Source organism: Falco biarmicus, chromosome 2 (assembly GCF_023638135.1).
Source record: "Falco biarmicus isolate bFalBia1 chromosome 2, bFalBia1.pri, whole genome shotgun sequence".
Taxonomy (NCBI): Eukaryota; Metazoa; Chordata; class Aves; order Falconiformes; family Falconidae; genus Falco; species Falco biarmicus.
The window spans coordinates 3,633,666-3,646,308 of NC_079289.1; the positions used below are offsets into that span (position 1 = coordinate 3,633,666).

The 12,643-nt window shown below is 52.6% G+C and overlaps 1 protein-coding gene across 1 annotated transcript in view; it reads right to left on the reverse strand.

The window, feature by feature from the left end:
* Positions 1-11,426, reverse strand: part of WNT11 (Wnt family member 11) — a 28,531-nt gene extending 17,105 nt beyond the window's left edge. Inside the window, exons 1-2 of the mRNA XM_056328799.1 lie at positions 11,359-11,426; positions 7,162-7,371 (exon numbers count right to left, since the gene is read on the reverse strand). Coding sequence (XP_056184774.1) covers positions 7,162-7,244 — 83 coding nt within the window. The 5' untranslated portion in view covers positions 7,245-7,371; positions 11,359-11,426. The remainder of the gene's footprint in view (positions 1-7,161; positions 7,372-11,358) is intronic.
* Positions 11,427-12,643: the final 1,217 nt, after the last annotated feature.

A 12,643-nucleotide genomic window follows, 5' to 3' on the forward strand; every position in this document is an offset into this window, starting at 1 on the left:
AACTTCATGCCTTTGCTTGTGAGAACCTATAATTGGAAACATCTCCAAGCACCGGGAGGAAAAAGTAAAGGGTAATGGAGATGGAAAAGAAAACTCACAGTTACTGGAGTCACTTGCCGAGACCAAAAAGTGCATTTATAAATCACAGATCAGGAATGTGAGAGGCCTATTAGGTCATCTAGCCCATGCCCTGACAGCCCAGGTTTGCTTAGTCTACCCTGCATTCAGAAATGCCTTCTCCACCCCTTGTCGCTTTAAACCCTCCCTGTGGAAAGGCACCAACCCTCCCTGCTCCCCAAATTCTGGCAGTACCAGAGAGGGATGCCCACCACCTCCAAAGGACATTGTTGGGGAACAAAGTCCATTTGTGGGGCAGAGGAAAGGAGATCACCTTCCCCCAGAAGAGCATTGTCCATGGCAGGGTTCAGTGGCAGGTCGCTATCCTACCTCCACCCAGTCTCCACTGACCACCAGCACTGGGAGGGAAACCAGAGCCAAAGGGGCACAGCCAGCCAGAATAAAGCAGCCCTCGAGGGCGTAGTTAGAAGAACAGCTTTTAGTTCTTAAATTGGGAAAAAAAAGTCTCTGATAAGCATCTTTCCTGGGACTCATACCCTTCATCTGAGAAGAAGCACATGGGGATTTTACCTGCTAACACCCTATAAATGCTGCTTTTCACTGTTTCCTCCTGCTAACGTCATGCTCCCCTCCCTTGACTCTCCTGCCCCATCCTTCATTCTCCAGAAAGCTGAGGACAACTGAGGGGCGGTTGTTTTGGGTTTTTTTTAAATATACATATTTGACCCATCCCTTTAAATAAACAGGCTCCAAACCAAACATCTCCTGCTTTATATATAGCATATCAGCACTTTTGATTGAAGTTATGGATACTGACAGCAAACCATAAACGTAATTAGAGAGGAAATGTGATGCATGGATGGATTATGACTTTCGTTTACTCTTTTAATTATCTCAGGCAGTTAATAAATTCATTTGAAAACATGAATGCTCTGCAGTGTTGGGTCCTTTGAGAGGTATGGGCCTTTGAGAGGTATGATCCTGCAGATCTGGGCTCCATGAGAAGACTATTCATAGGAGGAGCAGCAGCTTGGGAGAAGTACCTTCAGGTCCGAGCAGGTATCAGTGAAAGCCATACATTATTTGGCTTACAAGGATGGCTGTGAGTAAGACACTGCTCCTGGTCAAGCCAAAGGGAGAAAAACTGCTTGAATCGAGCAGTGAAGCACTGGTGCCCTTTAAAACACCCTTAAAAGGTGGAAGGATCTCATCTTTTTCTGATATGGGCTCTCGCTGGAGGGCATCTCCCCATGCTCCCTTGTGTGATGTGACAGAGGAAGGTCTCACAGAGGGACTACTGGTGAAACCATGAACTTCTGCTCCAAATTTCCCACGTTACTTTCTGCGAAGACACTCTTTTTTATGCCTGTTCTTAAACCCTTTAATCTTGCAGGGATTTGAGTGAAACAAAAAGATCTAGACAAACTTGCATGGCTGTGGAGGTCAAAATGTGTGATAAACTTCAATAAAGAGAGGCATAGACAGGGTGTTTTTTTGCATTTGATCTCACTGAAGGTTTTTAATCTGTAGGAGCCTCATTTTCTCAGGTTTTCAACTGGAAAAGGCTTGCAGGACTGTTACAATAACCTTCTCTAAGCTCCTGGTAGTCAGAGGCAGCCCATGTCCCTGCCACCATGCCCTGCATTAGTCCTGGTCTGGGGACCACAAGCTCTGGGAAAGCTACCACATCCCCTGGTAAATGCTTCCACTGGTTCTGCAAAGCCTTTTCAAACAGAGAAGCGGGATTTATATAGCAAAAAAAAAACCCCAAAAACCAAACCAAAACAAAACCCAAACCAAAAACGCCACAACCCCAAAACGAAATAGAGAGGAGGCGGGGGGAGGAGGGACCAACCCTGAAGTAAAAGCCTAAAATAAGAGCTGCTTTCAGATACGGTGCCAAATCCAGCGCTGGCAGTAGTGGGCACAAGGCCATTGACTTCCAGCCCAAGCTCGACTGAAGTCGATGCCAGCGGCAAGTTGGCTCACTGAGCACCGAGGAAGGCCATGGAGCTTTGTCAAGTTTTCCCAAGCTGCCTACGGAGCGAAGAGCAAACTTCAAAGCTGTTGTCCCCCCTCCTTCCTCACCCCAGCCTGCTCCCCTCCTGCCGTCCCCATCCTGCAGTCCTTTCACAGCAGCTCATCTAGCAGCCCCCTTGCCAGGCAGACGGTCTCCTCGCAGGCGTCCGTGCCCCAGTGTCCTAGCTCCCCCCGCCCCGGTTAAAGCAGAGAAGCAGGCGCTGCTGGGAAACACAAAATCTTTCCATTTTCTTCCATTTTCTGTTGGCTGCAGGAAGGCTGTGGTGCTGCTCCAGGATGGTGAGCTGGGGGACATCCCTGGGTTCATCAAAACGCATGGCTATGCACCCTTTCGCTCCTGAAGGGTTGTGATTTAACCAGGGGAACTGTGCAGCAAGGATGACCTCCTATCCTAGCTGGGAAAGGCACTCAGCTAGCGATGGCTCCAGAGGGCATGGGGCATGTCCAGGCTACCACAACAGGCATAGGCAGGGACTCCCCAAAGTGACCAAGATCCACCTAAAAATGATGGGATTCCTAATATCACCACTCGCTGTCATGGGTTGCTCCTGCAAGCCATGCAAAAAAGCCCACTTGCTGCATTTGGCTTCTTTACAAACACTCTTGCATTGAAGGTGACAACAGAATCATAGAATCGTTTAAGTTGGAAAAGACCTCTGAGATCAAGTCAAACAGTTAACCCAGCACTGCCAAGTCCACCACTAAACCATGTCCTAAAATGCCACATTTCCACATCTTTTAAACACCTCCAGTGATAGTGACTCCACAACATCCCTGGCAGCCTGTTCCAGTGCTTCACAACCCTTTCAGGGAAGACATTCTTCCCAATATCGAATTTAAACCTCCCCTGGTGCAACTTGAGCCTGTTTCCTCTCATCCTGTCACTGGTTCCTTGGGAGAAGAGACTGACCCCCACCTCACTACAACCCCCTGCCAGGCAGCTGTAGGGAGCCAGAAGGGCCCCCCGAGCCCCCTTTTCCCCAGGCTGAGCCCCCCCAGCTCCCCCCGCCCCCCCCCCGAGCTGTGCCCCAGCCCCTTCCCCAGCCCCTGCCCGGCTCTGGACACGCTCCAGCCCCTCCGGGTCTGTCTGGGGGTGAGGGGCCCAACGCTGAGCCCAGGGCTCGAGGGGCGGCCGCACCAGGGCCCGGCACAGGGGGACGGGCACTGCCTGGCCCTGCTGGCCACGCTGCTGCTGACACCGGCCAGGGCGCTGCTGGCCGCCGTGGCCACCTGGGCACACGGGGGGCTCATGCCCAGCCGGCTGCCGACCAGCCCCCCCAGGCCCTTCCCCGCCGGGCAGTTCCCAGCCCCCTGCCCCCAGCCCGCAGCGCTGTGGGGGGCTGGTGTGACCCACGGGCAGGGCCCGGCACTCAGCCCTGTTGGGCCTCATACAACTGGCCTCGGCCCCTCGGCCCGGCCTGCCCAGACCCCCTGCAGAGCCCCCTGCCCCCCAGCAGGTCACACTGCCCCCAGCTCGTGTCCTCTGCAAACCCACTGCGGGTGCGCTCCAGCCCCAATACAGAAGGACAGCCCAATCTGTGTCTTGGCCTGTGGGCAGAGGAGATGCCAACCCCCAGGGAGGCAGAAGTGCCTCAAAAGCCACTCTGCCTGGACATCCCAACATCTGCAGACCTCTGCAGCACGCACATCTGGCCACAACTCCCTCTAGTGTTCATCTGTTATTCGGCTCTACAGAAACAAGTTGCTTCAGCAACCTGCTTGGCCAAACCCAAGCCCTCCTCGGAAAGCTAAAGGATGTGCAAGAGATAGATAAGGCAATAGAGTTCCTGCATGCACTGGCCCTAAGGCATCTCCCACTGAAACTGACAGCTGCCTCACCTCCCCAGCCTCTGTGATGAAAAACAAGCACTGAGGACCACAAAGCGATGCAAAAAACTCCAAAAGAGGATGGGAAAGTGTTTCCCAAAAACCTGCATGCAAAAATAAGACTCAGGATCTCATGTGCATTGAATGGAAAGGTTGCCTTTCCATGACAGCTCTGATCCTGCAAAGATCTGGTTGTACCCTGACTTTTCACCTGAGCAGCTCCCTGGAACTTGGATAGAAGAGGCCAAAATATGAAGCTTCTCCAGCAGCAAGAGCTGGTTTACGAGATGCTGACCATCCATGCACTGTGCTGATTGCTCAGCGGTGCGCGCCTCCATGGCAGGGAAGGGCACTGTGCTGATTTATAGCAGCTGGGGATCTGGACCACAGAACTCGTAAAAATAAGCCAAATAAAATAAAACAAATAGCTCCCTTTTACGTTCTCCCCACTTTTGCTAATTTACAAGGGATATTTGTGTTACAGGGAAGTCCTAAGCGGCTGGAAAGTGTGTTTTTCTTTTCCCCCTCCCCCCACAATTACATCACACACTGAATCAAAATTGAATTTCCTATCGCCTTTCATATCAGTCACTCCCTCTTCCCCAGGCTGGCAAAAGCCACCTCCTTATCTTCCCCCTCCCTTCCCAAATCCTCTTTGAAGTTTGTCTCTGGCACCATGCCAACAACGACACAGCAGGCAGGCTGCTGAGACAAGCCCATGACTGAAAACATCTCATAGCACTTTCCTCCCTCTTCATCCTGTCTTTTCTCCTCCTCTGCCCCTCCACCTATAAGCACAAGTGGGAAGGGGCAGGGTTTGGTTGTACTGCACCCAGCATGTGAGTCCAGGGCTGGGATTGCAGCTCTGAGGTATTTACTCGGTATTTGGTAGCATCAGTCTCTGTCCACCAAGAATTTACCTACGAGACTTCCAAGGATGCTCCCCTAGCCCCAAGGATGGCAGCGCAGCACTGCTGCAGCAGGGAAGAGAGGTGATGCGGAAGGGGGGAAAACTGGCCCATTTTTCCATAGAAAAACAGTGCTGGGAAAGGGAGGAGAAACAGCAAATGAAAATGAAAAAAACCCATAATTTTATGAAATCCCAGCTGGCAGCATCCCAGTGGTGAAGTGCCCCGGGACAGGGAGTGCAGGTCTCCACCAGGTTTTAAACAGGTGTGAGGGGAGCCCCAGCAGCGCATCTGGATGCAGCTCATGCTTCAAATGCCATTTTAATCCCAGCTTTCATCTTCCCAATTGCTTTTCGATAGAAGGGATATGTCTGCTGGGAAGGGGAGGAGCAGCAACTGCACCTTCTTTCCTCCAGCTTCTTATCCCCCTACCCCATCCCCAAAAGCAACTCTCCCAGCTTAACCACTTACCAGCCGAAAGGCTGCTTTTACCAACAAAGCTATTAGGGATCTTGCCCTGCCTTCCAGCCTTCTTTTATGTCTATGGCTTGTCACCATGCTATCAGGTTCCCTCTGAAGCTCATCTCACCCTGCCCTTTGGAAGAACCCAAGCCCTTTGCTTGGGATTTAGCACCTTGCTTAAGCAAGAGCCTAAAGCCAAGCACATGAGCGAGCCCCTCTGCTCAGTTATGGGTCTGTACATAAGTGCCTGATGAATCAGGGTGCCACAAAACAGCTTTATTTCTGTGCTGCATAGAAATAAAGGTTACAAGCGAGTCCAGGCTCTGCCAGCCCATGGGCATGTTGCTAAATGCCCTGCCAGGAGAAGATGCCTGCCCTGTGCAAGATTCTGGATGTATGCAGATCTGAGAGCCTAAATACTCAAGGAAGCTGGCAGAAAGAAATAGCTGGGCTATCTAATTTAGCAGAGGTGACTGCTACAAGGTATAAAGCCAAGACAGTGAAGAGCAAGTCAGATCCTGACTCTCCTCTAATTCCAAGGTGGTCCTTAGAGTACGGAGACAGCAAATGAAAGATGCCCTAAAGTAAGTGACTATTCCTCCTACCTGGCCACGTGCATTTAAACACCCTGTGGAAGGATTCACCCTGCTTCTTTTTATCCATATAAAAGGTGGATGTGTGGTTTCAACCAGCTCCCTGCATGGCATCTCCAAGAGGACATTTGTGTTGGATGTCTCTCTTTGGAGAGGACAAATCGCCATCTGGAAGGTCCTCTCTCCCCTCAGCTGCATGTAAGAGCAGTGAAAACACTGGCTCCAACAAGACATCTTAATTTGCAGATATCCAGATTTAAGAGACTCTTTATAAAAGGCGGCATGGGGAGAGACTCAAATGACAACTGTTGGGACAGTGGAATGGGAATGAGATGTAGCACAGATGCTGTGCAGAAGGAGGCACAAAACAGGAACCTCTTGTCCCAGTTTCCCCTCCTAACCTGCAGATCCTCACCTCGACTATACCCTACATAACAGAATGGCATTGCATTTCATTGTGTCTTTTCTTTTACAGAAGATGCTCATTTGAGGCTAAGCCCACAACCCCGTATTTATTTTGCACACAACTTCAAACAAGAGTAGAAATGACAGATCACTCATCGAGGACATGAAACCAGATGGGTGTTGAAGGGGTTTGTTTATTTTGCCGTAAGCAACTAATTGATTGCTTGCTTAAGCAAAGAAATGATAGTGATGTTTTCACTTTGTTTGCAGTGACATTACCTCTGAGGAAACTCGATCCAGACTTGACCACGTTCCTTGATATTTCTTCATCCTCCTTCCCCCACTTCCTGCCCCCCCCCCCTCCATTTTTAACACCCTTCACAAAACCCAAAGGTTAAAAGGTCCACAAAAAAAACATGTTATCTGTCAAGCATCCCCTGTGGTTGGAGATTGGTGGCATTATCTTAGCTGCCTGCCTCCTGCTCTCAGCTCCTATGCAGCACGACCAGTGGTCCCAGTGGAAGAGTTTCCCAGAGTGGCAGGGGCTAACGCTAGAAACTGCATTAAGTGGCTCATGTGAGCGTTGAAGTGTGTGCCTTTCCTTTGGTATCAATGAGAAGAAAAAGCAAGCTTAAATCATGCATTTTTTGACGAGAAGATGGAGACGTATTGTTAGCACAAGCCCCTAGCACACACACTTGAAATCAATGAATGCCTGGAGAAATACAGCGCTCACTGCTCTTTAAACGGCTTTACAGTGTGCCTCAAACAGCAGTTGCAAAAACGGGTACGAAACCAGCAATGCCTACACAGACTTTAAAAATGCAGAGAGATAGCCAGGTACTTACATCCATTTTATCCCATAGCAAAGTCCCGTCTGCAGAATCAAAGACAGAAAACCAGCTAAGAAGAATTGCGGACTCAGCTTCATTTTCTCCACCGTCCCCCACTTGCTGAAGGAAATCAGCTTCTCCAAAGAAAAAAAAGAGTTTTCTTAATTTTCTGCACAATGTATTTCCCTTCAGTTTGGGTGTTGCTCGTCCTCAGAGATGAACAACCTGAAAGGAAAGAGAGAAAGAGCACAAGCTACAGTTAACTCTGAAGTTTAGCGAGTCGTTGTGAGAGAGAGATCTATTATCCAAATTGCAAAGGAGTGGTTTATGAATCACGAAAAAGTTTGGATTATTCCCTCTCAGTCTCCTCCCTCGCCAAGCCTTGATACAACCTTTCGAGTCAACAGACAGACAAACCGTATGGCTTGAATTACACCCTGAGTTATGGTCTGATTGTGTGTTTCCATTTAACCCTGCACATGGCAAGACTTCATTCGCTGCTTCACTTTTTTACCCCCCCTCTCCAAAAGGTTTGTGTAACTGCTCGGGAAGAAGGGGAAAAAAATATCTTTAGACGAGCCCAAATCTTCAGCTATTCATCTCTCCCTTCCTTCTCTCCAGATTTTTTTTTTTATCCCCCCCCCCCCCCCCTTTTTTTTTTCCTGCAGAGAAGACAAATTATAAAAAGTGCATTTCCCAACTTAACGCAGGTGCCCGTGCCCTGCAGATGTTTCGGTCTGATCTGTTACAACAAATGTGTTTTGCTCTTTCCCTTCTGCTTTCCTTCTCACCTCATTAACTCTGCCTCTCACTTCTTCCAAGTCCTCGGGCACCTGGAGCTCAAGGAAAGGGCTGCAACTTCGTAAACATAAAATCACATTTCTGTCTCTGGAGAGCAGCCAGGAGGAGACAAAAAGCTCTCAAAGATTTCCCCCTCCCCCCCCCCCCCCCCTTTTTTTTTTTTCTTTTGTTGTTTTCCCCTTCTTCAGTCCAGACAGATAAACAAACCAGGTGCAGGACTTAAATTCTTAGAGGGGTCCTCTTTGTCTCCAGGGCACAGCTTGCTTATTTTAGCAGTGGTATTAATAGCAGTAAATGGGTTTCCCTTCAGTTATTCACTTCAGACACCGCTCCAGGCTGCTCTTTGTGGTCTTTGCGGTGGTTTCCCACCCCACGAGAAAGCCAATAATAAAATAAACTGGAAAACCTGCCCACCACATTGCACCTCTGGATTCTCACAGCCCATCATATGGCACGCTGGCATCCCCAAGCTGTGACCACGCATCCCCCCCCCTTGCCACACACCCCCCCCGGTCTCTCCCCACCCCCACCCCCCCACCCCCACCCCGGTCTCCCCCTCAAAGTGGTTTGGGATGGGACCGGGAACGACTGGAGCAGTCAGCATCACTTCGGGGAACCCCTTACCCTGGGAAAAACATGTCCCACCTGACCCCCAGCTCTGGATATAACCCAGCTGCAGCTTTCTGCCTCGATACCCTCATTTGAGGAGCAATTGGGTTGGAGAGGGGGGAAGGAAAATTTCTGAGTGTTTTCTCTGCCATCTGCAGTGTATTTTTCCATTTAGGCTGCTTTTTGGCTATCCCAACCCCAGTGCCTGGTGTAAAGGGTTACCAGAGAAGTGCTGTTATTACAAAGGATTTTAATAACCTCTAGGGGCGAGTTCCCGGCTCCCTTGAAGTCCGAGACAAAACTCTGGCTGACTACAAGGGAGGCAGGATTTCATCGCCATGGGTTGTTTTGCTTTAATGCCCACACGGGTTGGGGTTTGATGTGTCCCTTGAAGGCAGTGCTCCCACGAGCATCCAGGCATACTTCTTGTTTCAGGATATTTCTGTATCTTTTCATCTTTGGAAGCTCTTTTCTTCCCACCCCAGCACAAGCACACTGGAAACCTTCAATCCCTAATCCTGCCCGTGACTTTTAGTGTCTGTTTAGATATTTCAGACCCCTTATCTCCCTCCCGTGAACTGCTGAACAACACAAGACTTGGGTGTAAAATGCCTCAGATGGTTTTAAACCCCTCTCGCTAACCCTGATGAGCCAACATCATCTTCTGCTTTGCCCCTTGCCTTGAAAAAGTCACAGTTTGTTTTTTTTCCCAGCCCCCAGGGATGAATAGAAGTGATCTAACGCTCCCCCCCCCCCCCCCCCCCCAAGAGCTGCAAGCTTGGCCTGCAATCGCACCCCTGTTATTTGGGGAGGTAATAATGCCTTTTTCCACTTAGCCCAGCACAGGTTACGTTTGCAAGAGGAATTTGCAAGGGGAGGGGAGGGAGGGAGACTCTTTGGGGCAGACGTGATGTTTACAGCTCTGGAGAGCTCTGGGTCACTGATCAAACCAGCAGCAAGTGGCCTGCGGACTCCTAAAAAACGGAGCTGTTTTGAGCTCAAGGCTTTTTTCTCTTCACCCCGAGCCTCTGTGCAGCCAGCCCCACTCTTGCAGACAGAAAACGCTCCTATCTGACACCTCTGAGAGCCCGGTCCCAGGCATAGCGCAATATGAAGTACATAAAAACATGTGAGTATCCATCTCACATTTTTGCAACTTTCCCACCCAAGAAGGAGAGGTATCCACCTGCCCCCGCCGCCAGCCTGCAGCTCTCCCCGGGAGCACCGGAGCCTGGTTTAGGGGTAGCGCATCCCCAGATGACCTGCAGTAAGGATGGGAAGCAGGGGCAAGGAATGGAGGCGGGGGGGCGGGTGGGGTGGGGGTGTGAGGGGAGCCGATTCCAGCCCTCAGGTCTCCCCTCTCCTTTGCAGCCCTCTGCATCTCCCTCCACCACTGTAACCCCTGGGTGTCCCTGCTACCCCCACGGTCTCCTGGTCTCCCCTCTCCACTGCAGCCCCCTGCATCTCCCTTTACACTTGCAGCCCTGAATCTTCCCTCTTCCTTGCAGACCCCGGATCTTAGGCTATACCCTACACCCTTCTGCATCTCCCCCTCCCTTTAAGCCCCCAGGCCTCCCCTCTCACTTCAGCTCTCGGGGCGTCCAGTATCCCTTGCAGCTCTTGGGTCTCCCCTCTCCCCTGCAGCACATGGGTCTCTGGTCTCTCTACACCCTCCAGGTCTTCTTCTCCCTTGCAGCCCTTGGGTTCCCCCTCTCTTCTGCACCCCACCGGGCCTCAGGTCGCTAATGCAGCCTCCAATTCTCCTCCCTGCACGCACCGTATCTTCCACCACCCTGCATCCCCCGGCTCTCCCCTTGCAGCCTCCCCTCTCCCTGCATCCCCCCGGCTCTCCCCTTGCAGCCTCCCCTCTCCCTGCATCCCCCCGGCTCTCCCCTTGCAGCCTCCCCTCTCCCTGCATCCCCCCGGCTCTCCCCTTGCAGCCTCCCCTCTCCCTGCATCCCCCCGGCTCTCCCCTTGCAGCCTCCCCTCTCCCTGCATCCCCCCGGCTCTCCCCTTGCAGCCTCCCCTCTCCCTGCATCCCCCCGGCTCTCCCCTTGCAGCCTCCCCTCTCCCTGCATCCCCCCGGCTCTCCCCTTGCAGCCTCCCCTCTCCCTGCATCCCCCCGGCTCTCCCCTTGCAGCCTCCCCTCTCCCTGCATCCCCCCGGCTCTCCCCTTGCAGCCTCCCCTCTCCCTGCATCCCCCCGGCTCTCCCCTTGCAGCCTCCCCTCTCTCTGCATCCCCCCGGCTCTCCCCTTGCAGCCTCCTCTCTCTCTGCATCCCCCCGGCTCTTCCCTCTCCCCTGCAGCCTCCCCTCTCCCTGCATCCCCCCGGCTCTCCCCTTGCAGCCTCCCCTCTCCCTGCATCCCCCCGGCTCTCCCCTTGCAGCCTCCCCTCTCTCTGCATCCCCCCCGGCTCTTCCCTCTCCCCTGCAGCCTCCCCTCTCCCTGCATCCCCCCCGGCTCTCCCCTTGCAGCCTCCCCTCTCCCTGCATCCCCCCCGGCTCTCCCCTTGCAGCCTCCCCTCTCTCTGCATCCCCCCCGGCTCTCCCCTTGCAGCCTCCCCTCTCTCTGCATCCCCCCCGGCTCTTCCCTCTCCCCTGCAGCCTCCCCTCTCCCTGCATCCCCCCCGGCTCTCCCCTTGCAGCCTCCCAGCCTCCCGCCTGCTCTCCCCTCTCTCCGCAGACCCCCTGCTCTCAGCCACCCCCACACCTTCGGCGTTTCGGAGGGCTCCGGCCGGGGCATCGTCCCCTCCCACAGCTCCGGGCAGCGGCTCACACACCCACCCCCCCGCCCGCCGCTTACCTCCGCCCGGGCTGCGCGGGCGCGGCGGGGCTGCGCGGGGGCCGGGGCTGCTCTGGCGGGGCGGCCCGCGGAGCCGCCTTATATGCGGCCCCCTCGGCTTTGATATGCGGCGTGATGTCAGCCCGGATTAGCATAACAAAGGGCCCGGCGAGGAGCGTTCCGCGCCCCGCGGATCCCCCCGCGGGCAGGGCCGGGGCTCCGCGGGGCTCCGCGCACGGGGAGGCGCCCCCCGCCCCGGCAGCGCCCCCCCGCACGGCTCCGCGGGGGCGGCCGGCGCTGCCGGGGGGGGGACCCGGCGTCGACCCCCCGGGACGGCCGAGACCTGGAGCCGGTGCCGCCGTGGTGAGGGGCGTTATTCTAATGAGCGGTTAATGATTAGCAGGAAAAATCGCCGGTTCGTGTTTTCCGTGTTTTCACCGGAAACTTTTAAAGGGCTGCCCCGGCGGAGGGTGCTGAGCCCGGGGGTGCGCGGCCCCTTCCCCGGTAAGGCACAGCGCTGCTGCTGCTGCCCGGGGCTGGCAGGTGGGCTGCTCCTCCCGCGGGGCTGGGGGACCGCTGCCCGCGCTCCTGGGTCCTGCCTCACCGCGTCCCGCTGGCAGCCCTCGGGCTGCCCAAGCTTAGTCCGGGTTGGTTTTTTTTTTTCCTCTCTTTGACCTGTCTTTTACTTCTATCGGTGGAAAGTTCAGATGTTGGGATCTGATTTTCGCTTTCACGCCAGTATCGGGGGTGGAGGATTGGCGATTGCGTGGTAGAAAAAGGAAAGGAGAAAAGGAAAAGGAAAAAAGAAAAGGCGCGAAAAGGAAAAGGAAAGAGAAAAAAGAGAAAAGGGAAAAGGAGAAAAGGAAAAAGAAAAGGAAAAAATGGGGGGGGGGGAACGGAGAAAAATAAAAGGAGAAAAAGGAAAAAAAAAAAGGAAAAAAGAAAAGGAAAACAAAGAGAAAGGAAAAGGAAAAAAGAAAAGGAGAAAAAGAAAAAGAGAAAAAGGAAATAAAAAGAAAGAAAAAAGAAAAGGAATAAAGAAAGGGAGAAAAAGGGAAAGGGAAAATAAAAAGGAAAAAATGATGAAAGAAACAGGAAAAAAAGAAAAAGGAAAAAGAAAAGGAGCAAAAAGGAAAAAAAAAGAGAAAAGAAAAAAGTAAAAAAGAAACAGGAAAAAAGGAAGAGGAAAAAAGTAAAACAGAAAAGAAAAAGGTGAAAAGAAGAAAGAAACAGGAAAAAAGAAAAAGAAATAACAAAAAGAGAAAAACGAAAAAGAGAAAAAGAAAAAGAGAAAAAGAGATAAAGA